This window comes from Accipiter gentilis, chromosome 8 (genome assembly GCF_929443795.1).
Source record: "Accipiter gentilis chromosome 8, bAccGen1.1, whole genome shotgun sequence".
NCBI lineage: Eukaryota > Metazoa > Chordata > Aves > Accipitriformes > Accipitridae > Astur > Astur gentilis.
In genome coordinates this window covers 38,829,449-38,854,291 of record NC_064887.1, presented here as the reverse complement: position 1 = coordinate 38,854,291, position 24,843 = coordinate 38,829,449, and the positions used below count along the sequence as shown (strand labels likewise).

Below are 24,843 nucleotides of genomic sequence, written 5' to 3'. Positions count from 1 at the left end.
GTGAGACTGGGGAAGGGGAGTCCCTGGCAGCTCTTCTCACCCTCATTTCTGCCCTGCAGGAGGGTCCTGGGGAATGGCTCACGCTCGACTCCCAGGTCATCATGACTGACAACGAGATTTCGGGCACCAAGGACCCCACTTTCCACCGTATCCTCCTTGACACCCGCTTCGAGCTGCCGCTGGGTGGGTACCATCCCTGGGCACCCCAGGACCAGGGTGAATCCTTCCTTGTCCCCAGCCCCAGGGATGCTCATGAACCTCAGGCCTGGGGCTCAGGTCTGATCCTGTAGCCCCAAAGGCTGGGGGGCTGTTTTGGGGGGGTGGGGTCCGTGCATCAATCAGGGTCTTTGCCCTTGCAGATATCCCCGAGGAGGAGGCCAGGTATTGGGCCAAGAAGCTGGAGCAGCTCAATGCCATGCGGGACCAGGACGATGTAAGTCAGTGCAGAGTCAGGCCCGGGGCGAGGGCTGGGCAGCAAGCAGCAGTGCTGCGAGCAGGCAGCCCTCACCAGCCTGTCTCTCCCCAGTATGCCTTCCAGGAGGAGCAGGAAAAGCCTCTGCCCGTTCACAGCTCCCAGTGCTGTAAGTGCTGCCCTGTCCCTGCTGCGCAGCAGGACCCCCCCACTGCACCGTCCCCCCAGCTCCCCACATTGGGGATGCGCAGGAGTGGGGTCCGTGCCTGCCTTGGGGTGCTGGACCCCAACCCAAGTGGGGCTCAACCTCACCCCACACCCTGTCCCCATCCCTGTTCCCATCCTCCCTCCCGTGTCTGCCGGTGTTTCTTTGCTGTCTCCCCGCCCCACAGTGTGGGAGCTCTCCCGTGGGGCTGAGTCGTAGTGGACAGGGGTGTGGGGGGACATGGCAATGGGGGGCGTAAGGACTGTCTCCCGGGGAGCCTGGGCAAGGGGCAGCAAGGCTGGCGAGAGGCTTGCTCAGTGGGGGCAATGGCAGAGGTATCTGGGGGATCTGAGGTGGCAGCTTGGTTTGTCCCAACCCGTGCCTCAGTTTCCCCTTCTGTAATCACACCAGGGCCATGCACGCCCTGGCACTGCCCCAAGAACAGCTCAGTGCCTCTGTGCCCAGCCCCAGGCCCTGTCCCCTGTGCAGTTCAGTGCCACCATGCCTAGCCATAGCACTGTCCCCAGCCTGGGTCAGTGTCACTGTGCCCAGCCCCAGGGACTGCCCCAGCACGGTTTGGTGTCACCATGCCCAGGCCCGCGCACTGCCCCCAGTGCACTTCAGTGCCACCATGCCCATCCCTAGGCCCCATCCCATCTTGCTGCTGCCTTGCCCAGCCCCAGTCCCTGTCCCCAGCATGGCTCAGTGACAGCGTGCCCCATCTCAGGGCACCGTCCCCAGCCCAGCTCTGTGCCACCGTGCCTGGGAGATACTGGTTCTTCCTGGCCAGCTCATGCTGCTGCCCTGGAGCTGCCTCCATCCTTATTGTCTCTGCCCCTTTTTTTTGTAGGCAACTGGAATTATTTTGGCTGGGGAGAACAGCAGAGTAAGTATCCCGTTGCCTCCTCTCCTCCCAGCCTGGTGGTCCCCGGCGCATCCCCCTTTGCCGTGCCATAGCCTGGCCCAGGGCTCAGGGGACCTGGAGCTCTGGTCCAGCCTACGGCCTCGCGCTGTGGCTCTGCGCTGGGTGAGGATGGAGGCACCAAGCGCCCTGTCTTGGGCAGGGCTGTCCCCACGGGCTGGTGGGGACATGGCACCGTGAGGCTCTGTGCCCTCGGGGTGCCCTGGTGCAATGAGCAGCTCAGGCTTTGCCTCTGTGGTGGGATATCAGTGGGGCAGAGGGAGGGTTCCTGCACCCTGTCCTCCTCTTCCCTGCTTCTGTATATCCCATTTCCCCCCTCTGCCCTCCCCTCCTCCCTCAAAACCCCTTTCTGCAGAAGGGAACACGTGTAGCTTGCCCCTTCCCCCTTCCTGGGTCTGTCTCCCCAGCACAGTCCCACAGCGGTGGGGACAGAGTGGTGGCAGTAGCAGGGCTGTGCCGGGCACGGGGCGGATTTGTGGCATCCCTGGCTGCAACAGCCGTGCGGCTGTCCCCTGTCCCACTCACCGCGGCCCCTTGCAGATGATGACCCTGACAGCACGGTGGATGACCGGGACAGCGATTACCGCAGCGAGACCAGCAACAGCATCCCGCCACCGTACTATACCACCTCCCAGCCCAATGCCTCCGTCCACCAGTACCCCATGAGGCACCAGCAGCAGAGCTCCCGCGACTCCTACACTGACTCCATGCAGAGCTACGAGATGGACTACTCAGACCAGCGTCCCATCAGGTAGTGTCGGCGCAGCCAGCTCCCCCCCAGGACCTGCTCTCTCAATCCCCCTCAACGGGTGGCAGAGGCCAGCGGGTCCCCAGGGTGGCACCAGGGACGGTGCTCTGGGTGACAGAGGCATGCTGAGGCGAGGAAGAGGGGAATGGTGCTGGCCCCAAGCCTTTCCTTCTCACTGGAAAGTTTTCAAGCTCTTTTGAGTCACCACCCTCCTCTGTCCTCACCGGGCTTCAGGACCCGCAAGCCCCGGCTGTCCTTGCTGGGAGCTGAGCTAGCGGGCTGTGGCGTGGCTGGGGATGCAGACGTGGCTGTAGGCAGAGCCACAGGCAGGGACGCCTGCCCGGCGCTTTGTCCCCGTGGTCGCAGCACAGCCCAGTTCCTCGCCAGCATCCAGCCCAAGGTGCCAGCGCCGTCCACCAGGACAGAGCCTCCCTGCCAGCATCCCCACGGCGGCAGGGGATGCCGGGGCGCGGCGGGTGGCGGCGAGCGCGGCACCTGGAACCTTGCTGATCATCTTCCTCTCCTCCCCGGCAGACGCTATGGTAGCGTAGACTCTGCCGCAAACGGACGCAGCGACGCTGAGTCCGCTTCCGAGTCGAGCAGGCGGACCAGCCGCCAGCCTTCCCTTGAGAGCAGGCGGTCCCTAGACCTATCGGATAGGTGGGTCGCTACCTCGTCGCGTGCCGTGTGCCGTCGCAGAGTGCTGTGGTCGGTCCTTGCAGCCGTGGTGAGGCCAACACCAGTCCCGGCAAGGGCGGCCTCGTGCCGCCGCAGGGTGCCCCTCTCCCCGCCCCGGACTGCTTTGCAGAGGAGCAGCACTGGGATGCTCTGGGCGTCTCTTGGCCCCGTGGCGTCCCTTCCTGCTGCTGCACCCCAGTTCATAGGGGCGATGCCCCAGTATCCTGGTCCCGCTCGCCGGCACGGCGACCGTCTGGCAGCACTGCCTTCCTGTTCCCTGTCGTGCCAGCGGGTATGGGCGCTGGGGCCTCGGGGACTCAAATGCCACCCTCTGTTTCTGGTCACCTCCCAGGGAGCACCTGGCTGGGCAAAAGCCTTGCGCAGTGTTTTGGGACCCTCGTGATGTGCCAAGGGCCCCTCTCCCAGCTCTGGCCAGGATCAGGCCGGGGAGGCGAGGGGATTTCCAGGCATGAGCCGTGTCTCCTGCACTCCTGTGCCCCAAGTCCCCTTTCCCAAGGTACCTGGATGATGCCAGTACCCCTCCCTGCTGGGGCCAGCCTGGGCAATCCCCCAGCACCCTCCTCCCTGTGCTGTCCCCGGCTCCCCACTGCCTGGCCCAGCCGCTCTGGACCCAGGGCTCTGCCCATCCCGAACCCTTGTCCCCTTGTCCCCTTGCCCACCCCTGAGCCCTGGCTGCCGGTGCTGGAGACGTGGTGTCGGCCTCTTCCTAGGCATGTCCCTGTCCTGTCTGCATGTTTGCTTATGTGAGCCTCTCCCCACGGAGCCCCGCGGCCACCCCGTCCCCGGCAGCCTCCTCGGACGCAGGGAGCCCTCTGCGCCGCTGGCAAGAAGAGTGGAGAGGGGACCCCTGGGTAGAGATGATGTGGTTAAGGAAAGCGATGGAGTTGAGGGGGTGTCCTTGGAGATGGGGTGCCCGGGAAGTCTACAGGGAGCGCTGGGATGTCAGGGTGGAAGCTGGGTGACAGATCCGTGGGTTGGGGGCAGGACAGGGTGTCTGGCAGAAGCAGGAGGCAGGATCTGGCTGGGGGTGCTGCCTGGCTGCTCTCTGCCCCCACCCCTGGCAGGGGGGAACCGAGGGGACAGACACCATCCCCCATGTCCCCACGCTCAGCCCAGGCACAAGCAGGAAGGTCAGACCCCTGAGAGTGCCCCAGCCTGCGGGACTAGTCCCAGTCCGTGGAGTCTCCTGGGTCCATGCCTTCGACTCTCAGGACGAGGAGCCCGCTGCTCACCTCGGGCTGCGTCCCACGTGGAGCCACGCATCCTCCCACCCGCGGTGCAGGGACCCCGGGGGGCTCTGGCTGGGGCGGCACGGGGCAGGCGAGGCTGCGGCACAGACCCACGGGAGCCCCTGTTCTTGTCTCCCCTCGGCCCCGCAGCCCCACGGGGAGCAGCCGCTACGCCTCGTCGGCCGAGCTGAGCCAGGGCAGCTCCCAGCTGAGCGAGGACTTCGAGAACGAGAGCCTGCGGGACTCGGAGCTGGACGAGCGGGACGGCGATTCCTACCACTCCTGCCACAGCTCTGTCAGCTACCGCAAGGACTCGCCCCGCTGGGAGGAGGAGGAGGACGATGACCTCTATCTGGAGGAGGAGGAAGAGGAGGAGGAAGAGTTCAATGAGGACTACAGCGAGAACGAGGAAGGCTACCCCAAGGAGGAGGAGGAGGAGGAGGAGGACCTGCGGGAGCAGGGCACCTACGAAACCCCGGAGCATGACGCCTACCCCCCACCGCAGAAATCCCCTGGGCAGCAGCAGCAACAGGTCCCGCAGCAGCAGCAGCAGCAACAGGTCCCGCAGCAGCAGCAGCAACCCCAGCTGGTCCCACAGCTGAAGCCGCAGCAGCAGGAAAGGAAGGAGGAGAGGAAAGAGGAGAAAAAGGAGGAAAAGGACACCCCTGCACCCCAGGAAACCCCAGAGGCCCTCCAGGCCCAGCAGGGAGTGGACGAAGCTCCCCTACAAGAGGCAGCCCCCGAGCCCGAGCCCCTGAAACCGGCTGAGAGGTAGGAGGGAGATGTTGATCTGTAGCCTCCTTGGGATGGCACCGTGCTTGGTGACACTGAGGATGTTCTGGAGGTGGCCCGGGGTTGGTGTTGGCGCTGTGGTGCCAAGGGGCATCGCCAGGGACCTTCTGGGGTGTCTGGGGCTTTTCTAGGTGCCTGAGGCATTGAGGTGGGGGAAGCCCACCTCGTGCCACCCAGGCAAGGGTCAGCCCCCTCGGGCATGCTGCCCTGGTCCAGCCACCAGTGCCACGCTAAGCAGGGGCAGAGCTCAAGGCATTTGAGATCCCGCCAGGGCTACGGGGGGTGCAGGTTTATAACCTGGGACAAACCTGGGGATGGAGGAAGTGGGGACTTGGGGCTGCGATTCCTCTCCTCTGGCTCAAGCTATTGGCCCCCTGGATGGAGGGATACCCCGGAGCTTGGCACAGTCAGAGGAAGAAATTTCCTTCACAGGAGTCAATCCTCTCTCTAGGCCACCGGTAAAAGCTCGTCTGTGGCCTCCTGTGCTGTACAGATGAATTATTTGGTGTCCAAGTTCCTGGTACAGCGTCTGAATAATTCATATATCGGTCTCTGCCTTTAATTATTGAACGTGTCCATTTTTACATGGTTCGATGAGCGCCACCGCTCTGCGCAGAGGGGAGGCGTGATAGGCTTTTTTGGTCTTTTATTTAGTTTAAATTATAGACCAGAATTGGGGAAATCTCTAATTTAAAAGAATGTGTAAGGAGCATTTTTTTTTTAAAAATACATATTTAGGCTTAAGGGCTGGCCAGAGTCCTGGCAAAGGCGGCCTTAGTTCATGTCTGCCTGCGGTCCCTGTTCTCCGGACAGGGGGTCTGGGAGGTCCCACGCTGGGCACTGGGGCCCATGGATTAGTGCTGGGAACCACAGGTTAACACTGAGGACCCCAGGTTAATGCTGAGGACACCAGATTAGTACTGGGGACCCCAGATTAGTGCTGGGGACCACATGTTAGCACAGGCAAGGCCCCACAGGGCCGGTTTGGGCAGGTTTGTCTCCTGAGCTCCCCACGGCCTCATCGGAGCCCAGTTCTGGGTGCCCATCTCCAGTACCACGTCACACCAGGCTCTCCAGGAGGCTGGTATGTTTGGAGGATTTATTTTCTTTTTTTCTCCATGTCTTGATTTTGCAAGAGAGGAGGAACCCCCTCCCCCCCGAACAACCAGCATGTCCAGGGTGGCAGGTCCCACTGGGCTTGGAGCCACTGGGGTGTTGGGACCTCTTAACCCCAGGAGGTCCCAGCGTGGTGGGAAGCGGCCAGAGGATGTCCTCTGAGGAGATGAGGGGCGAAGGATGTTTAATCCATGTGCTTGTGTCCCTGGCAGTCCCGTGACCCTTTGCTCCTGGAGGGATTCCCTGTGTCACTTGGGTGCCCAGGGCAGAGTCTCCCAAGGAAGAGGGAACTCCTGGCTTCTCCCCATCGCTCTGCCTTGACTGTGCTGCCCTTTGCAGCAGGACTTGCTACCTTTTTAGAGTCATTCCTGGTAGCAAGAGGGGGGTTTTGCCGTGGCCACACTGGCTCAAGGCCCATCAGGATCCCTAAATTGCAGCCTCAGCCCTGTGCCGGAGTGTGGGGGCTGACTCCCCACTCCCCGGTGCCATGCTGGGAGGTGAGCAAGGTGTGTGTGCTTGCAGGGAGCAGGCAGAGGTGGAGGTGCAGGACCCCAAAGCACGAGCCAAAGCCAACTGGCTGAGAGCCTTCAACAAAGTCTGCATGCAGCTGCAGGAGGTGAGCAATTCTGCGGCTGCCTGCCGCCAGGTCCCAGCGCCGGCCACGTGCTGGGCTGGGGGCACAGCCCCTTCCCACGCCTGGGCATCTTCCGCTCCCCGATCCCATGGACGTCCCACACCTTGAGGGCAGTGGGCACCTGGGGCTCCCTAAGAGTGGTGGCCCTGCAACCCCATTCATGCCAAGTGGGACCACCACGAGGGGCAGGGAGTGCTGAGGACCTTCCCCCGGTGTGTGCTGCATGTGGTGTGCTGGTGCGAGCCCCTCCGCTCTCTCCCCTGTATTGAGTTGACAATTTTTTGTTCTGTTTTTAGACTCCATCCTCCATCTTTTCTTTTTGTTTTGGCTCTGGACTCGCCCCCTGGGGCTTCGATCCCCCTCCCCACCGCTTCTCTTTTCAGTTGTCCACCACCATGGCCCTTGCATCCGCGTCTCCCCTTCCTGCAGGGAAGGGGTATAGCCTGCCTGCAGGTAAGCATGTCCAACGGGAACGACCCAGCCACGCGTGTGCGTTCCCAGTGTGTGTGTGTGTGTGTGTGTGCAGGGATTGCCCCATGAAGGAGGTATAATTGGCTGTTTCCTCCCTTCTTCCCAAATAATCTCCTCCTTGCAAGGGAGGTGGCACTGTGGGATGGTCCCTGCACACACCCCATCCCCGGTGTGCTCTGGCTTTTCCCTGCGCTTTGCTCCAACTGGCTGCAGGTCCGTGCGGACCTGCTAAGCCTTTCCAATGATGCTTCTCCAGTCCCCCAAACCCTGAATTTTTGCACAGTGCAGCCATTCCCACTGCTTTGCCAGCCCCAGCCCCTCTGCTGAAGCCTGCCCACCGCTTGCCCAGCTCAGCCTCTTGAAGATATTTTATTCCCAGTGCAAGCTCTTTGTTGGAAAGAGCCCCAGCGTTTTAGGAACATGCTTTTCTCCACCCACCCTGTAAACCCTTTACATGCTTCCCCAGTGCTGCGGTCGCCGGCTGGGCGCTCAGCTGCCAGCAGCATCGAGCCCTGGGGAGGGCTGCCATGCCCACCGGGGGCTCAGTGCTGTGCCCGTGACGGCCACCCTGTGTCTTGCAGGCCCGCGGGGAAGGCGATGGAGAAGCTAAATCCCTGTGGTTCAAAGGCGGGTGAGTATGTGGGGAAGCCAGTGCTTTCTGCCCCCACCCCGGGGGTCTCGTGGGCTGCTTTTCCCTCCTCATTTAGGATATGCTTAACAAGCTTGTCGGGGGGCTGGCGTGGGGAAGTGTTGCCAAGCTGTGGGCATGCGGGGGGGGGGGGGGGCAAGATTTTGGGGCTGAATGCTGGTTGCTTTGGTGCTTTTGGAGGAGCCAGCAGATATGGCATCACTCCGTGTCCCCAAGAGACGCTGATGAGGGGGAAAGCGAGGAGGTGAGTGGGTAGGGACGAGACTGAGCTGGGGTGGCAGCTCCCACTTCTCTCCTGCCATCTGGGACTCGAGGGGTGCCATGGGGACCCTGAACCTCTCACCCGGGTGGGCTGTGGGTCTCACCTCCGTCTCCCCCTCGCAGGTGGCCCCGCTGCTGACCCAGGCAGAACCTGGCAGGTTTCCTTGAGAACCCACCAGATCACACTGGGGTTTTCTTGCAGACAGGGCTGGAGGCTGTGAAGCGGTGCTCCTGCCTCGGTTTCTCTTGCAGCAGAACAGCTCGGTGCTCACCTTTAGTGTCCCAGAGGGAAACCCCGGCTCTCCTGTTCCACGCTGCAAAGCCAAAGCTAACTAAGCCAAATGGGCTATGTTTTTCCTGCATTTCACTGTCATGCCACTGAAGCAAAATATCTTCACGTGGGGAAAATCACAGTTTTCTGCCAGAATCCCCTTCCAGTTTTTAGTCTGGTGATCCCTGCCATGGCCAGGGTGGTGGTGGGGATGGGGGTCCCACGGGTGGGTCCCAGGCCACCTGAGGGTTGCTCTGCAGTCCTGTCTACCAAGTCCCAAGTGAACATGGGGCAATAGCAGGGGGGCCCTTCCTGCCTCAGTTTCCCCTTCCCCGCTGACTCTCGTCTCTCTTGCAGGCCTGGTGGCGGGCTGATCATTATAGACAGCATGCCGGACATACGCAAGCGAAAACCCATTCCCCTAGTTAGCGATTTGGTGAGGTTCCTCCTAATGCCTTGCACCACACAGCTGCCGGCTTCACTCCCGCTGTGCCCCACTGGACTGCGCCGCCCGCCCGCCCTGGCCGGCTCTTGCCGGGCGCCCGTGCCCTGCTCCCCAGCTGCCTCTAACATGGCTTGTGTTTTCTGTTTTCTTTTCTCCGGCCTGGCTTGGCCGTCCCTGGCGGCAGGGGGGCGGCAGTAAGGTTTCTGCGCTGCATTAACAGCATGCCCGACATTAAGCCTGGACGCAAATCTCTCCCTCTAGTCAGCGATCTGGTGAGCGTGGTCCGAGGGGTTAAAGAGAGAGCTCCCTTGGGTGCTGCTGGCCAGGCCTGCCCAGCCTCCTCCAGCCCTGGTGGTGGGGGGCGGGGGTGTCCCAGGCTGTTTTGGGGGTCTCCTGGCCCTGGACCTCGCAGTGGGGAGCTGTGAGGATGACACAGCTGGGCTCTCCCCACCCGAGGGTGCTTCTCTTTAACGGAGCTCCAGGGCCCTGTCCCTACACCAAGCATCAGCCCAAGGCTTCCCAGGGCTGCGTCTGGTTTCCCTTTTTTTTACTGGTGCTGCGTCCCCGGTCCTTTCCTGTCCTACCTGCCACAGGCTCCCTGCAGCTTGAACCGTGCTGGTGCTGAGCAGATGGACCCATGTACCAGAGGAGGGGTAGCGCTGGTTTTTCCGAGCTGCACAGACCCTACGCCCCCGTCCCCACCATTGTCACGCTGCGCTGCTACAGCCCAGTGCCCATGCTGGAGTCCCATCCAGCCCCTGAGCTGTAATGCACAGAGTCACTCTTCTGTCACCCACCTGGTGACAAGAGACAGCAATTTTGGAAACCAGACACCCTTTGCACCCAGAATTAGGTGCCCTTTGCCTCCTTCCCCCTCTCTACACCTCACCACCTCCACTTTGTGCCCTCCCCAGGGTGCCTCCATCCTGTCCCCAATTTGCCTGCCCTCTCCCGTCCCGCTGGCCCCCCCCTTGCTGCCCTCACCCCCCAGCCCGCTCAGGCAGCCGCTGATGCTTCTGCACTGTGCTGTGTTGGTGTCGGGGTTTTGGGGTGTTGGGTTGTGGGTGGTGATGGGGTGGGCAGAGTGCAGGAGTCCGGCAGGGCTGCTGCCTTTCTCTGCTGGGATTTGGCAGGCTGCAGCCAGTGCTGTAGCTTGGCGTGAGAAACCCCCCAGGGACTGGCCCAGTGCTGAGTGAGGGGTTGGTGTTGCCCCAATTCCCACTCGTTCCGGCAGGGAAGGGGCCAGGACTTGCTCTGCTGTGAGGTGGCTTGCACTAACGGCCTTTTATTCCTTCCTTGCTGGCCCTGGCTGCCCGCAGGCAATGGTAAGTGTCCCCCACCCCAGACTCCCCAGGGTCTCAGACTCACGTCGAGAGGCTGTGCCCCACTGGGGCTGAACTGGGAATGCTGCAGGCTGCTGAACTGGTTCCAGTCCCGCTGCACAGCTGGGTGGCGCTTTGCAGCGCTGGCATCACTGGGAGCTGGGCTGTCCCCACTGCCAGCCCAATGCAGCCAGCACCCACCTCTGTCTGGGGTGGGGGTCTGTCCCAGGTGTTTTATGGGACCTCAGAGTGTGGGAGGGACAGCCCATGCTCTGCCAGATTTGGGAACTGTGTTTCTTTCCCACAGTCCCTGGTCCAGTCCAGGAAAGCGGGAATCACATCCGCGCTGGCCTCAAGTACCTTGAACAATGAGGAGCTGGTAGGTGCTGGGCTTGCCTGGGGTGTGGGTGGTCATGCTGGGAGGGCTGTGGGGATGTGATGAAATGAGAATGTGGGGTCTGCGCCACACCACATCCTCCTCCAGCAATGCCAAAGCAGCCAGGATGCTCACAGCTGCACCTGGGGATGGTGGTGGTTGTCCTCTGCCCTGCTCGTCTACAACCAGCGGTCACATTGCACGTGGCCCAGCACCCGTGGATGGGGTCTCTGCACCCTGCTGCATGGCTCAGCTGCTGTACATTGCCTGAGCTTTTCTCCCCCTTTCTCTTCTGTCCTTGCACAGAAAAACCATGTTTACAAGAAGACCCTGCAAGCCTTAGTGTACCCCATCTCCTGCACGACGCCCCACAACTTTGAGGTGTGGACGGCCACCACCCCCACTTACTGCTACGAGTGCGAGGGGCTGCTCTGGGGCATCGCCCGGCAGGGCATGCGCTGTGCCGAATGTGGCGTCAAGTGTCACGAGAAGTGCCAGGACCTGCTCAATGCTGACTGCCTGCAGAGTAAGGAGCCGTTGCCTGCAGCCTCAACCCTTCTCACTTTGGAGAGGGAGGAGGGAGAGGCCCGGGGAGAGCTGGACTCCTGCCTTGTGCATGGGGGAAGCGGTGAGCCAGACAGATCTGTCCTGGGCAGGGTGTTGACCCCTCCAGGTTTGAATTCATTCATGCACAATGGGCTTGGGGAGCTCTTGGCTCTCTCCTGGATGCGCCTGCAGCCCCGTGCCCCGTCTCACTCGTGGCTGTCCTCTCCCAGGGGCAGCGGAGAAGAGCTCCAAGCACGGAGCAGAGGACCGGACCCAGAATATCATCATGGTGCTCAAGGACCGCATGAAGATCCGGGAGCGCAACAAGCCAGAGATATTTGAGCTGATCCAGGAGGTGTTTGGGGTCACCAAGACCACGCACACGCAGCAGATGAAGGCAGTGAAGCAGAGTGTCCTGGACGGCACTTCCAAATGGTCGGCCAAGATCAGCATCACGGGTAGGCACCGGTTGCGCCTGGCACCATGTGCTGGGGGGGGACCACGTGGCTGTCCCCTTGCCCAAGGATGCTGTGTGCTCCAACTCCCCTCCTGCCCCTCATCCTGCAAAGTGGTTTCAGCCCCTGGGGCTCTGCCAGGGGACACAAGGTGCCTGTTGTGGGGATCTCGGTGTGGCTGTGGCACTGACTCCTCTCTCTGTCTGTTCTCTCTGCTATGTGTGCCACGCGTGTGCCTCGTGTGGATGGGTGTGCGTGCTGTGCCGTGCCATGTTGTGCTGCAGTCGTTTGTGCCCAGGGCCTGCAAGCAAAGGATAAGACGGGTTCCAGTGACCCGTATGTCACTGTCCAGGTTGGAAAGACAAAAAAAAGGACTAAAACTATCTACGGCAACCTGAACCCAGTCTGGGAGGAGAATTTCCATTTGTAAGTTCACCCCTGGCCCCTCCATCCCCCTTCCTAGCCACTCACGGTCACGCTGCGCTGCACTGGCTGTCAGCACATCCCTGAAGGGTGGTGGGGAGTCGGCTGGGGCCTCATCCTGCCCCAGCTGAGGGTGGAGGAGGGCTGCTGGGTTCACTGGGAGTGCTGGTTTTGTGCCATGAAGGGTTTGGCTCCTGGCGACGGGGGCTGATCCAGGCTGTGTTGGGGCTGCCTGGACATGGTGCAGAGCCCTGCCAAGCCAACTGGGGAGGGTTGGTGCACCCACATCTGCTCTCTTCCCCAGTTCCTGCCTGGTCCTGGGATGGTCCCCCTTGTTTAGGGAAACAGAGACTGTGGAGAGGCTGGAAAGGTTTCCCTGCTCATCCCGGGGCTTGCCCCTTCTCGCCTCTCCAGCGAGTGCCATAACTCCTCCGACCGCATCAAGGTCCGTGTCTGGGACGAAGATGATGACATCAAGTCCCGTGTCAAGCAACGCTTCAAGAGGGAGTCTGACGATTTCCTGGGCCAGACGATCATTGAGGTCCGGACCCTGAGCGGGGAGATGGACGTCTGGTACAACCTCGGTAACCGGCTGCCCCAGCATGGCCCGCTGGCCCTGCGGTCCTGGGGGGATGTGCTGCCAGCCCTGGTGTGAAGGCTATTTCAGCATATTAGTATAGGGTCTGCTGTTAAAAACACTTAATATCAAAAGCCATTGGGATCAAGCATTTCCCCAGGGTCGTTCTCAAAACCCTTTTCCCAGGAAGTCTGGAGCACCGGCCCTCTGCAGAGGGGAAACTGAGGCACAGACAGGCCACATGTCTGTAGCAGCTGGAGATATGGCCAAATCCCTCTCTGCAGTGCCTTGGTTGCACTTACCCTGGCTTAGCTCCACTTAGTGCTGGGCATCCCCCTGGCCCTGGCCCCAAAAGCCCCTCCATGCTTGGAGCCCTCTGTCCCTCTCTGGGGCGAGGGGTGAGCAGAGTTGCTCTAGGGAAGCCTCACATCTCATCCCCCTCCCTGTACCCCCGCAGACAAGCGGACAGACAAGTCGGCTGTGTCGGGAGCCATCCGGCTGCACATCAGCGTGGAGATCAAAGGCGAGGAGAAGGTGGCTCCCTACCACGTACAGTACACCTGCCTGCATGAGGTGAGCAGCCCAGGCAGGCGCGGGGGGCATGGTCCCCACCCCAGCAATGCTACCATGCCACCACCGGTCCTGGGGACCTGACGGGACTCATTTGTACCTCCAGAACCTGTTCCACTTTGTGACGGATTTGCAAAACAACGGGGTGGTCAAGATCCCCGACGCCAAGGGAGATGATGCCTGGAAGGTGTACTTTGATGAGACGGCGCAGGAGATCGTGGATGAGTTTGCCATGCGTTACGGAGTGGAGTCCATCTACCAGGCCATGACGTGAGTCCCTCGCCCTCCACCCTTCTCAAGGGGGCTGCACCAGCCCTGGGTGTGGGGGGGTCACTGTTGGCATCTTCCTCCCCTGCAGCCGTTTGCACCCTCCTTCCCACTACGGCTGCAGACATGTTCCCCTGGCTCACCCACAGCCGTGCACCCCTCCCTGCCCTTCTCTGTGTGTGCACCCCAAACCCTGCACCCCCTCCTATAGGCAGCCCCTCCTATGGCTCCGTACCCTCACGTTCCGCCTCCTTCTACAGGCATTTTGCCTGCCTTTCCTCCAAATATATGTGCCCGGGGGTGCCAGCGGTGATGAGTACCCTGCTAGCCAACATCAACGCCTACTATGCCCACACCACGGCTTCTACCAACGTCTCGGCGTCCGACCGCTTTGCCGCTTCCAATTTCGGGGTAAGTCCGATGGTGCGTAAACACTCCTTCCTTCTTCTCTCTCTTCTCTTGGGAGGGGGTGGGGGGCTTGGGGAGTAAACAAGGCCATGCAAAACACCCCGCTCCAAACTGCAGCTGGGCAGCAGGAGGATCAGCCCCTGCTTGCCCCAAAATCCATCCTGCTCCCATTTTGCAGGAAGGAAAAGAGCCACCACCTTCCTGGGAGAAGGTCTAAATTTGATCCCCAAATTATTCTGGTAAAACCACGACTGAAGTCTGAGTGGACTGGGGTGCTGGGCGACGGTGTGAGAGGAGGGGGAAACCTTGGTGTCAAAATCACAAGCAGGTGGCAAGGAGCCATCCCTGCAGCTCGCCGGGAGTTTTGCATGGCCCTGTGCGCTTTGGGCGCACCCCAGGACCACTGCAAACTCGCCTGGCTGTGCCAGCACCCATGGGTGCCCGCTGGGTGCCTCGCTTGCGGCAAGCGGGGCGAGTTTGTGCCGGGGCCGGGTGTGCCCATGGGGATGTGGGTGAGGAAGGGCTGAGCTCTTGCCCCGGCTCCCCCCGTGTCATCCCAAAGGCAGCAGGTGATTGCTCTGGATGCACAAGGGTCGAGCCAGGATCAGTGCCCAGCCCTGGGTCAGGCAAAGTGCTGGGTAGCCAGGGACACAGCCAGGGCCGAGAGCAGCTCCGGCAGCAGCTGCTTTGGCTCACTTCCCAGTTCCCGTTGCAGGGGGTAGCTAGAGCCAAGCAAGCTGTGCCTCCGGGTCACGCAGGAGGAGGAAACGGTATGAAGAAAAAGCGCCTATTCTTTAACGTGGAGGGTTTTAAAAACTTCTTTCTTTCTCTTTTTTTAGAGAGCCTAAGGTTGGGTCCTAAAGTGCCCGGCCGTGTCGCTTTAACCCCGAGTACCCGTCGTGTCCAGTTTTAAAGCGCTGCAGCCGTTCGGTGGCGGGGACGCACGGTCTCGGCCCAGAGCCTGGCTTTGCCGTCTCCGGCGGGCGAGCGCGCCGAAGGTTTGCGGTTGCCAGTGCAGGCTGCGGGCTTGGCTGAGCCGCGGCCAGGCGGGTGCAGGACTCACTGCCCCGTCCCGTTCCCCTGTCTTCCCCCCACCCAGGACATGGGGAGCTGCTCTGGGGTCTTCGGAGCCCTGTGGGGCAGCCCTGACCCAGCGCAGCCAGTGCTGGGGGGGGAATCCAGGGCTCTCGTGGGAAGCCCACGGGGTTATCCAAAGCCCCCCCTGGCAGAGATGCAAAGTGAAACGCCTCCTGACAGCTTTTTGGGGCAGACTGGTTGCTTTGCCCTCAGTTCTGACACCCGATCCGCAGCCCAATGTGGGATTTGCATCCTCCTGCCTCATGCTACCTGGACGGGAGCTGGGCTGAGCTGAATTAAAGCCACTCAGCCCCAGTGGAAACCATCTACCTGGGGCAGTTCCCTGCCCACATCCCTCGACGCAGCCTGGTCAGGCGAGTGAGGAGCCCACGGAGGCACCCAACTCCTGGGGGCCATCCCAGCCTTTCTCAAAGCAGCTCAGCCCCGAAGATGGGCAACTGCTGCAAAAGCCCAGCTACAATTTCCCTGCCCTTTTTTCCTGAGCTCTTTGAAAGCTTCAATCCAGGGGCCATGCAGCCCAGGGGCACAATCCTGCACACCTCTCCCTGCTCCTGCCCCGAGCCCAGGCTTGGAGGTGTTCAAGTGGGCAAGTCAGATAGAGTAGCCGGTCCCCGCTCCGGCACTGAGCGCCAGTGAGAGCAAAGGGGATGCACGGTGTTGCCTCTCAATGCGGTACTGCGCCGTTGATGGCTGCCAGTGAGCCCCGGCCACCAGTGAGGACATTCGCTTTGCCACCAGCATCCTATGCCCACCTGCAGGGCTCTGATGAAGGAAGGAGGGAAGGAAGGACAGCAGTACAGCGGGAAGGAGAGGGATGAGCCGGGGGCAGCACAGGCTGGGTTGGGGGCAGAGAGAGCTGGTGCAGCGGGGAGGGGGGGACGGTCCCTGCTGCCTTTCCCCCATTTACCTGGCTCTGGGGTGTTTCTCCACAGAAAGAGAGGTTTGTCAAACTCCTCGACCAACTGCACAACTCGCTGCGGATTGACCTCTCCATGTACCGGGTAAGGTGCCTGCCGTGCCTCAGTTTCCCAACCTGTCTAATAAGGTCTGAAACAACAGGTGACTGTTTCCTCCCCCTCCACTCGCTCCTGCGAGAGTTTTGTGTGCAACTCTGCTCCTTTCTTCCCCTTTGGCAGAACAACTTCCCTGCCAGCAGTCCCGAACGGCTGCAGGATCTCAAGTCCACGGTGGATTTGCTGACCAGCATCACCTTCTTTCGGATGAAGGTATTGCTGGGGCCCCACTCACCCCATCCCCCTGGTGGGGACCCTTACCCTTACTGGCCTCACTTCTTTGCAAGGCTGGGGTTGTGCTGGCTGGTCGCTCCCGGGTGGTTGGCCAGGGCTGCGGGTCTGCCTCCAGCACCTCTCTCTCCCCGCACACCCAGGTCCAGGAGCTGCAGAGCCCCCCACGAGCCAGCCAGGTGGTGAAGGACTGCGTGAAAGCCTGCCTCAACTCCACCTACGAGTACATCTTCAACAACTGTCACGAGCTGTACAGTCGCGAGTACCAGACGGACCCGGTGCGTGGGTCGGGGGGAGCTGGGACGCGCTGGGATGCTGGGCGCTGACCTTCCCCATCCCCTGCCCTTCTCCTTCGTGCGATGCTCCTGCTCCCTCTCCAGATGGCTCAGCCCCATGCAGGATGAGCCCCAAGCCTTGGGCAGGGTTTGAGCCCCACTGCTGCGGGGTTGAGACCGGGGCCAGACAAGGGGGGGCTGCATGGGGGCCTCCAGGGTGTTCCCAGAGCCCTCCTGCCTCCTCGTTAGCCCCGCCGAGAAATCGAGCCCCACGAGTGGGGTGACCAGAGCCTCCGCTGTGTCCCCATCACTCCAGACTAAGAAAGGCGAGGTGCCCCCCGAGGAGCAGGGCCCCAGCATCAAAAACCTGGACTTCTGGTCCAAGCTCATCACCTTGATAGTCTCCATTATCGAGGAGGACAAGAATTCCTACACGCCCTGCCTGAACCAGTGAGTAGGTGCGGGGAAAGGGGACCTTGCTTTGCACGCTGGGGGATGCCCACACGGTGGCAGCAGTAGCTTTAGTCCTTTGGAAGTGGGTTGTAATATCCAATTCTACAGATGGGGAAACTGGGGCAGGTGGGAGGTGTGGGGGGGGATGTATCTCCAAGAGAAGGGCTGGTCCACGCCGTGTCCGTGCTTTCCCCCTTGCCCCAGGTTCCCCCAGGAACTGAACGTGGGGAAGATCAGCGCCGAGGTGATGTGGAACCTCTTTGCTCAGGACATGAAGTACGCGATGGAGGGTGAGTCCCCCCATGCTGCCCTGAGCCAGGTGGGGGAACCAAGTAGGACCCACACTCTGCTCCCACCTTGCCTGTTCCCTGGGCAAACCCATTTCACCCCCTCATCAACACAATGCCTAGCTTATATCCCACCCAAGAAGCACTTCCATCTTCACCCCGTTACCCTGGCATCCCCGGAGCTGCCCTTGGAGCAGCTGCCCCCCAGTTTTGGGGCTTGAAGCAACACCCGCATGCATGTGCCTTCCCCGCGTAGAACACGACAAGCACCGCCTGTGCAAGAGCGCGGACTACATGAACCTGCACTTCAAGGTGAAGTGGCTGTACAACGAGTATGTCACCGAGCTGCCCTCCTTCAAGAGCCGTGTGCCTGAGTACCCTGCGTGAGTGCAGCCCTTGGGGAGCAGGAGAGGGGGGTGCTTGCACCCTGTGGGCTGGTTGGCCTTACCAGGGATGGGCCTCTCTTCCAGCTGGTTTGAGCCCTTTGTTATCCAGTGGCTGGATGAGAATGAAGAGGTGTCACGGGATTTCCTGCATGGAGCGCTGGAGAGGGACAAGAAGGATGGGGTATGAACAGGACTGTCAGTGGGCACAAGAGCCACAGCTGGGGGTGGACAAGGGGCTTGTCCCTTGATGCCCAGTGTGTCCCCATCGGGGCCAAAATCTCCCCTCCCTGCCTCCTGCTGACACTGTCTCTCACTCCTCCAGTTCCAGCAGACGTCGGAGCACGCGCTCTTCTCTTGCTCCGTGGTGGACGTCTTCTCCCAGCTCAACCAGAGCTTTGAGATCATCAAGAAGCTTGAGTGCCCTGACCCTCAGATTGTTGGGCACTACATGCGGAGGTTTGCCAAGGTGGGCAGCTGCCACGGTGGGGGCCGCTGGGCCAACAGTCCCAGCCCTGGGGGTCCTGGGTTCTCTCTGCTGCCTCCCATCCAGCTGTGGGCAGCAGCACAGGGCAAACATTACACCACCTCTTAACAGTGATGCTTAAGCAAATGTGCCACCAAAAGACCCTGTGGCTCTCCCAGCTTTGCTAGCACAGGAGATTAGCTAATTAATGAATTAATTGGTTAATTAATCTAGATTAATTAAATGCCACTGGCTTCCTGCAGTGTGGGAGGGATTTGCGTGCAGGCTTGAAGGCTGATGCCTGCACAGCTGTGCTGGTGAGGACATTATCAAGTGAATACTGAACTACACCTACAGCTCTGCTCACAGATGTGGGGGCCCTGAGAGCACTGATAGGTCTTAATGGCCCTGAACAGCCTCACCTGGAGCCTCCACCCACACACCCAGCCCTGCCCCTATTTAAACTCAGTCTAGGGCCATTAGTAGAGTGGGTAGTTTCTGATATAGTTGTATCTTCCCATAGGCTTTGCTAATGATTGTAGGATTGTGTCTGAATCTGGTTTCTTTTACCAAACATGATGATGGCCTGTAGATAAGCTTCCTAGCTTGACCTTAGATGTGTCTCATCGCTGCAGACTCACTTGGAGATCCAGACTCTCAGTTGAACCTGGCTGCTATTTCCTAGCCTGCTTGCCTTGCTGGGTGCTGCAGGACAGGCCCTGTCTGCCAAGGACCCTGCTGGCCTGGTGTCCTCTTTGGCACCCTGCCCTTTAGGCAGCAGCTGGCTGGTGCTGTGCTCTGCCTGCCAGATGTGCTGGATCTGGCTTCCAGTGGCTCTGCCTATGTGGCTCCCGGTGCATCCGTGGGGCTCGAGGGTCTAGGGGTGTCAGGGTGTATCCAGGCATTGGGTTGTTTCACTGCTGTGGGACTCATGGTCTCCTTCTCTCCCTCCTTCTTCCCCTTTGCTACTGTCTGGGTGTCTTTGTTGCTGCCCTCGTTTGGCTCCAGACCATCAGCAATGTGCTACTCCAGTATGCCGAGATCATCTCCAAGGATTTCGCCTCGTACTGCTCCAAGGAGAAGGAGAAAGTGGTGACGTATCTCCCTTCTGCTTGGCACCTGCCTGGTGCTGCCGGGCAGGACTGTCCACACACAGTGGCCCCAGCTCCAGAGCTGGTCCCCATGATGCAGGTCCTGCTCTCAGTCTCTGTCTGATGGCAGTCCCCGAAATGCTGCCAGGCAGGGGCTCTGTACCATGGCTGTTCTTGTGTCCCCCAGTGCAGGGTGGGAGGGAACTGGGGCAATGGGCAGCTGTTCCAACCACATTTGTTGGTGCTGACTCCCGTCTCCATCCCACCACTCCAGCCCTGCATCCTGATGAACAACATCCAGCAGCTGCGCGTCCAGCTTGAGAAGATGTTTGAAGCCATGGGTGGGAAGGAGGTGCGTATTGGGGGTCTCCAGGTGGGAGCCCTTTGGAGAGGCTGTATCAGTCCTTTCTCCCCAGAGGCAGGCCCTTCCCCGGCTCCAGAGTGCTGGGAGCACATCCCAGTTCCTCACTCCTGTATGGGATCACGCTGTCCCACCGTGTCAGATGACTGATGGGCTTCACCCTGCCCAGGGGTGCATTTGGGGTGCAGAGACACCCCCCCCCCCAGGGCTGGGCCAGGCACTCTGACAGCTTCTCCAACCTGTCCTTCCTCCAGCTGGACACAGAAGCCAGTGACATCCTCAAGGAACTGCAGGTGAAACTCAACAATGTCCTGGATGAGCTGAGCCGAGTCTTTGCCACCAGGTACACCTGGGAGAGAAGGGGTGGGCGGTGGGCCAAGGAGAGGTTTGGGGGTCCAGGAGCTGTGGCTGAGGCCAGCCTGGGGGGTCCGCTTGGCCAAGCGGGTCCTGGGCGCAGCTGTGGGGGATGCTGAGCTGCCTGGGCGTTGCGGTCCCCAGTTTCCAGCCGCACATTGAGGAGTGCGTGAAGCAGATGGGTGACATCCTGGGCCAGGTGAAGGGCACCGGCAATGTCCCTGCCAGCACTTGCAGCAGCGTTGCACAGGATGCTGACAACGTCCTGCAGCCCATCATGGACCTTCTGGACAGCAAGTGAGTGTGGGGGGGGCAACAGGGACTCTCACCCTCCCCAATGCCTGCCGTGTGGGGAGTGTTGGGGGACCTGCAGGGTCAGGGTGACTGGGCAAGGGGTGGCATCGGGGTGAGCTGCCGGGACCTTCAGCCCCATCCCCTCTCTGCAGCCTGACGCTCTTTGCCAAGATCTGCGAGAAGACAGTGCTGAAGCGGGTGCTGAAGGAGCTCTGGAAGCTGGTGATGAACACGATGGAGAAGACCATCGTCCTGCCCCCGCTCACTGACCAGACGGTGAGTAATGGAGAGGGGGACCAGGGACAGGGGACCCTGCAGCTGAGACACAGGTGGCTCATTGAGGCCAGTGTGGGACATTGAGATGGCCAGGTGCCCACGCTGGCTGCTGAGGGGGTGGGGACTTTGGTGGCCTTCCCAAACCTGCCCCTAGCTCATGGCCAGGGAAGGGATGGAGGAGAGAAAGGTCATCCTTGACCCAGGTGCCTGGTGCAGCCCAGCATCCTCTTGCCTGGCTTTGCCAAAGGACCTTCCTGCCATCTCCATCATGGCACCAAAAGGGGCGCTGGTCCTTTCCTCTCCATTCTTCCCTCTTGAGCTGGGGCAGCATCCCATGCCATGCTCGTCAGCACCGGCTGTAGGCACAGTCCCTGTGCCAGAAGGTGAATCGGGAACCTCCTGGAGTGCGGGGAGCCACGGCATATCGGCCTTGCTGTGGGGCTGGGGTTGCCTGGGGAGCAGGGACTGGCTTTGCGGGGATGGGGGTGATGTGGGTATGGGGGGGTATGTCCCTGCAGCAGGGCTGAACTCTTCCTTGCTCACGGGCTGAACAGGCTCTAGAGGATCGGAGTGAAGCCCAGGGAACGGTCCCTCCTCAGAGGGAGGTTGCCTACAGGCTTTGAGGCTCCGTATCGCATCGCTGTGTGTCTGTCCTCCCCCACACGTAGCCATGTACCCTGAAGCTTCCCAGCGTGGCTGTTCCCTCAGGGTCAGGCAGGGAAGGGTGACAACAAGGGCTCTAAGCCAGCCACACATCTGTCCCTCTCGGTGGCTTTTGTCACTGTCACAAAGCTGAGCTCAGGCTCTTACTTGCAGTCCCTGGAGCCACCGGCTGCTGTGTTACCTTTCTGGGGCTGTGGGGCTCTTCATGCTGTGTCTGTAAGGGACAGCACTTTGGTGACCTTTCAGCCCTCACCTCACTGGCACCTTGTCACAGTCCAGAGCCCCGCTCAGGTCAGCTCTGCATCATACCCAGCCAGGCTTGCACACTCTTGGCCAGAGGTGACCAATTCTAGCAGGAACACTGCTGCCACTGGGTCCCGGTCGCCATCCCAGTCCCTATCTCTGTCCCTTCCCGGCCATGTGTGGCTATGCTGTGTTCTGGAGGCAGCGAGCCCTGTGCTGAGGGCAGAGGAGGTGGCACGGACATGTGGATCTGTTGGGCAATTTTCCTGGGGGGCCGTGCTGGGTCTGGTCCCTACAGCAGGGGACAGACCGCCCAGGGTGGCTCTGGGCTCCAGGCTGGGGGTGACTGGGCAGATTGGCAGCGTGGGGCTACGTGTCTCAGAGCTGAATGTCGAGTGAGATCCGTCAGCTCCCTGGAGCTGAGTCGCCCTGGGGCAGAGCCCCGTTGCCACAGTGAGGAAGGACTGGGCAGGTTGGGATGGGGCCACTTCAGGGCTGTGGAGATCTGTGGTGCAGGTGACAGGGCATTGACACCAAGTGCTGTGGCACGTCAGATGGGGGACACCCGTGGCTCTGCTGTCCCTCCTGGCTGGTGGGAGTTGGGGGGTGGCCAGGGCTGGTACCTAGCTGTGGGGCAGCTGGGGCTGGGGAGGATGGAGGAGGGGGCCGACACTCATGTCATGGTTGTTCTCTCCAATTGCTCCGCTCGCCTCTCAATGGCAGATGATTGTAAGTACGGCAGCTCCCTGTCTGTCTGTCTGTCTGTCCGCTGTGTGTCGGTCCTGGCCTCGCCGGTTTTTGTCTTGTGTGGCTGCCCGTGCCCTGCCCACACCCTCCTCCGGCTCCCGACTTGGTCCACCTCTGTGGTCCCCATCCTCGTGCTGCCTGCTTGGCACTGGCTCCTGGCGGGCATTTGCCCGTGGCCCCACCTGGGTTTTGGGGGGTTGAAAGGTCCCGGACAGATTTGTGGTGCCTGGATGTGGGGAGGTGCAAGGGTTAGTGATGGGGTGGGAGGGGATGGTGATGGGGCAGTGCCATGTAATCAGGGACAGCCAAACCCAGGCTGATCCCATCTTGCTCCATGCTGAGGGTGAGAGAGGCCACTGGAGACATGAGCAAGGGGAGCAGTGCGTGCCTGGCAGCCAGGGCTGCTCTTCCTGACCCCTTGTGCCTCAGTTTCCCCTTGAGGCCCTGGCTGGGGTGTGGCTATGGTGGGCACTGAGGGCAGAGGCTTTCCCTGCCTGCGGAGAGGAGCATCTCCCTGGGACACGATGGTCCCTGGCCCAGTTGCTCAGTAGCGGGGCAGGTTGCTGACACAAGTTATGAGACTTTTTCCCCGGTCAGGGTATGGCCCAGGGAGCCCGGACTCCTGGATTCCCTTCTTGGCATTGCTGCTGGGTCCTTGCATGGCTTTGACTGAGCAGTTTCCTTTTGTTTGTCCTCTTCTGCTCAGTCTGTGGCCATGGGCTTATGCCCCACAGTGCAAGGGAAGGGCCATGTCCACTCCCAATCCTGTCCCCACCCCTGCTTTGACCACAGGCACCTTCACAGGCACTGGTGGTTGGGTGCTGGTTGCCAATCCCTGTGGGGACAAACACCCGGCCCCTGTCCCCCAACACCTTTTGTGTCCAACAGCAGCATTCGGAGAGACCCTGGGGGTCCCTGAGCCTCCCCTCAGACCTCAGGGGACCCCATGTCCCAGCCTTTCTGAGGCTGCTGGTGGACTGCGGTGGCATCAGCTCTACAGGGTACAAGGTCGTCTTGTTCACCCATCACCCTGTGCCTCAGTTTTCCTCCAGGGCAAGAAATCCTTCTGGCAGCCCTGCTTGGCCCTAGCTGTGTCGCTTGTCCCTCCTGCAGTCTTCCCTGCCAGCTGACTCCCCTGCTGTCCCCTCCCGATTCAGACGTGCCCCAGCCCCCCCTTCCCCCCACAAGAAGCTGGTCAGGACCCCCCCGCATGGGCACTGCTGCCCCATTTTACACTGTTTCTCTTGCCACTGCTGGGCTTGGGTCAGTGTGGGGTTGTCACTGGGGTCAGCACTGCAAGGACCAGAACTCTGCGTGCAAAACCCAAGCACAGCTCTCTCCTCCCCTCTGCCTCCCCAGCATTGTGAGCATCTGCCAGAGCTGGAGGGGAACGTGGGGGCACAACAGGCTGCCCACACACAGTGCCAGCTGGCTCCTGCCTCCCTTTATCCCAGTGGGGGGCCAGTCCCCCATGGGCTCGGCATCCCTGTATCCCAGCAGGGACCAGCTACCAGTAAGCCCAGCATCCCAGTGTGGGGACCAGTTCTCCATCAGTGCAACATCCTGCGTTCCGGTGGGGACCAGTTGGCCCAGCACCCCAAAGGCATCAGTCTCTCGCTGACCCAGCATCCCTCAGGGGACCAGTCCCCTACTAACCCCATATCCAGTGGGGACCAGTCCCCCATGGGCCCAGCACCCCAACAGGGACCAGTCCCCCGTTGGCGCCGGTTGTCCTTTAGGAGCTCAGAAGTGTCTTTGCCGCCAGCTTGCGGCCACCCCATATACCCAGCCTTGTCCTGCACCCCCTGTGTCCCGTCCCATGCTGGCCCCCCACCCCACCACTCAACCTCTGACATTGCTTCTACAGGGCACGCTCTTGAGAAAACATGGCAAGGGGACAGAGAAGGTAAATAGCTGTGGGCTCCGTGTGTGTCATTGCCCCGTGGCCACACTCGTGGCCCCACACCCGCCTGCTGTGGAGGTCCAGGCTTGTCCGTGCTTCCTCTGTCGTGCTGTCTGGATGTGCCATTGCCTGCGTGGCGTGTTGTGTTGAGGTGTGCCGTGTTGTCTGGGACGTGCTGCCTGTGTGCAGGATGGGGGCAGTGACCTGTTTCTGTGTGTCGCCTGGGGTAGAGAGTGGGTGTCGTGTGATGTTTAGCCCCCGTGGGTGGGTATGTGGGGTGTTACCCATCCCCAGGCAGGCACGGGGGATGCTGCTCCACAGCACTCGGCACCCCTCCAGGTGCCTGGCTGGGACAGGGTGCCCAAGCATGGGAGAACCCAGGCACAAAACCTGTCCCACCACTGGGGGCTCATGAAGAGGTGACCTTCAGGATACTGGGCCGTGCTGGGGATGTGCAGGGCGCACTGGGGGCCATGGAGCTGCTGAGATCCCCTGGACCTCTGAGCCCCCTTCCCCCTGATGTGGGGGGCCTCAGCAGGGCTTGCTGAGCCCCAAAACTTGCCAAAAGGGCTTTCTCCAGACACACGGGCTCTCCCTCTGTCTGGGTGCTCCCCACTACCACACTGGGGGCCCAGCACAGCCCTCCAGTCTGCCTGCTCCCAAAACGCAGCTCTCGGGAAGAGCCACGCCAGCATCTGTCTGGGCAATGCCTGCAGCTCCCCCCGGCTCCCCCCTTCCTCCCACAAGGGACACTTGGTCCTGCCCCAGTTTGCTGAGCATGCTGGGCAATTTGCTTTCCTCCACTTGCTGCTCTTTCCCGAGGCCCAAATAAGGTGGGGAGCAAGCCTGCCCCCACTCAGGAAGAGACCTGGCACGCTCATCACAGGTTCACCAGCAAGTGCACAGG

The 24,843-nt window shown here is 61.1% G+C and overlaps 1 protein-coding gene across 10 annotated transcripts in view; it reads left to right on the top strand.

The window, feature by feature from the left end:
- The window catches only part of UNC13A (unc-13 homolog A), a 37,792-nt gene that overhangs the window by 5,764 nt on the left and 7,185 nt on the right, over window positions 1-24,843 (top strand). For 3 of the 10 annotated variants that reach the window (XM_049808752.1, XM_049808754.1, XM_049808750.1), the window contains exons 5-35: window positions 60-183; window positions 360-433; window positions 527-581; window positions 1,468-1,503; window positions 2,080-2,290; window positions 4,366-4,986; window positions 6,646-6,739; window positions 7,810-7,859; window positions 9,039-9,132; window positions 10,484-10,555; window positions 10,859-11,078; window positions 11,329-11,556; window positions 11,838-11,979; window positions 12,391-12,560; window positions 13,011-13,126; window positions 13,230-13,393; window positions 13,651-13,813; window positions 15,829-15,897; window positions 16,033-16,122; window positions 16,284-16,418; window positions 16,732-16,865; window positions 17,073-17,158; window positions 17,412-17,538; window positions 17,626-17,722; window positions 17,864-18,007; window positions 19,013-19,096; window positions 19,370-19,447; window positions 19,711-19,799; window positions 19,955-20,107; window positions 20,257-20,380; window positions 23,901-23,939. In XM_049808752.1, the coding sequence (XP_049664709.1) occupies window positions 60-183; window positions 360-433; window positions 527-581; window positions 1,468-1,503; window positions 2,080-2,290; window positions 4,366-4,986; window positions 6,646-6,739; window positions 7,810-7,859; window positions 9,039-9,132; window positions 10,484-10,555; window positions 10,859-11,078; window positions 11,329-11,556; window positions 11,838-11,979; window positions 12,391-12,560; window positions 13,011-13,126; window positions 13,230-13,393; window positions 13,651-13,813; window positions 15,829-15,897; window positions 16,033-16,122; window positions 16,284-16,418; window positions 16,732-16,865; window positions 17,073-17,158; window positions 17,412-17,538; window positions 17,626-17,722; window positions 17,864-18,007; window positions 19,013-19,096; window positions 19,370-19,447; window positions 19,711-19,799; window positions 19,955-20,107; window positions 20,257-20,380; window positions 23,901-23,939 (4,083 nt within the window). Of the gene's footprint in view, window positions 1-59; window positions 184-359; window positions 434-526; window positions 582-1,467; window positions 1,504-2,079; window positions 2,291-4,365; window positions 4,987-6,645; window positions 6,740-7,809; window positions 7,860-8,766; window positions 8,846-9,038; window positions 9,133-10,173; window positions 10,180-10,483; window positions 10,556-10,858; window positions 11,079-11,328; window positions 11,557-11,837; window positions 11,980-12,390; window positions 12,561-13,010; window positions 13,127-13,229; window positions 13,394-13,650; window positions 13,814-15,828; window positions 15,898-16,032; window positions 16,123-16,283; window positions 16,419-16,731; window positions 16,866-17,072; window positions 17,159-17,411; window positions 17,539-17,625; window positions 17,723-17,863; window positions 18,008-19,012; window positions 19,097-19,369; window positions 19,448-19,710; window positions 19,800-19,954; window positions 20,108-20,256; window positions 20,381-23,900; window positions 23,940-24,843 lie in introns of all 10 variants that reach the window. The other 7 variants (XM_049808755.1, XM_049808751.1, XM_049808757.1 and 4 more) reach the window with 5 other exon arrangements.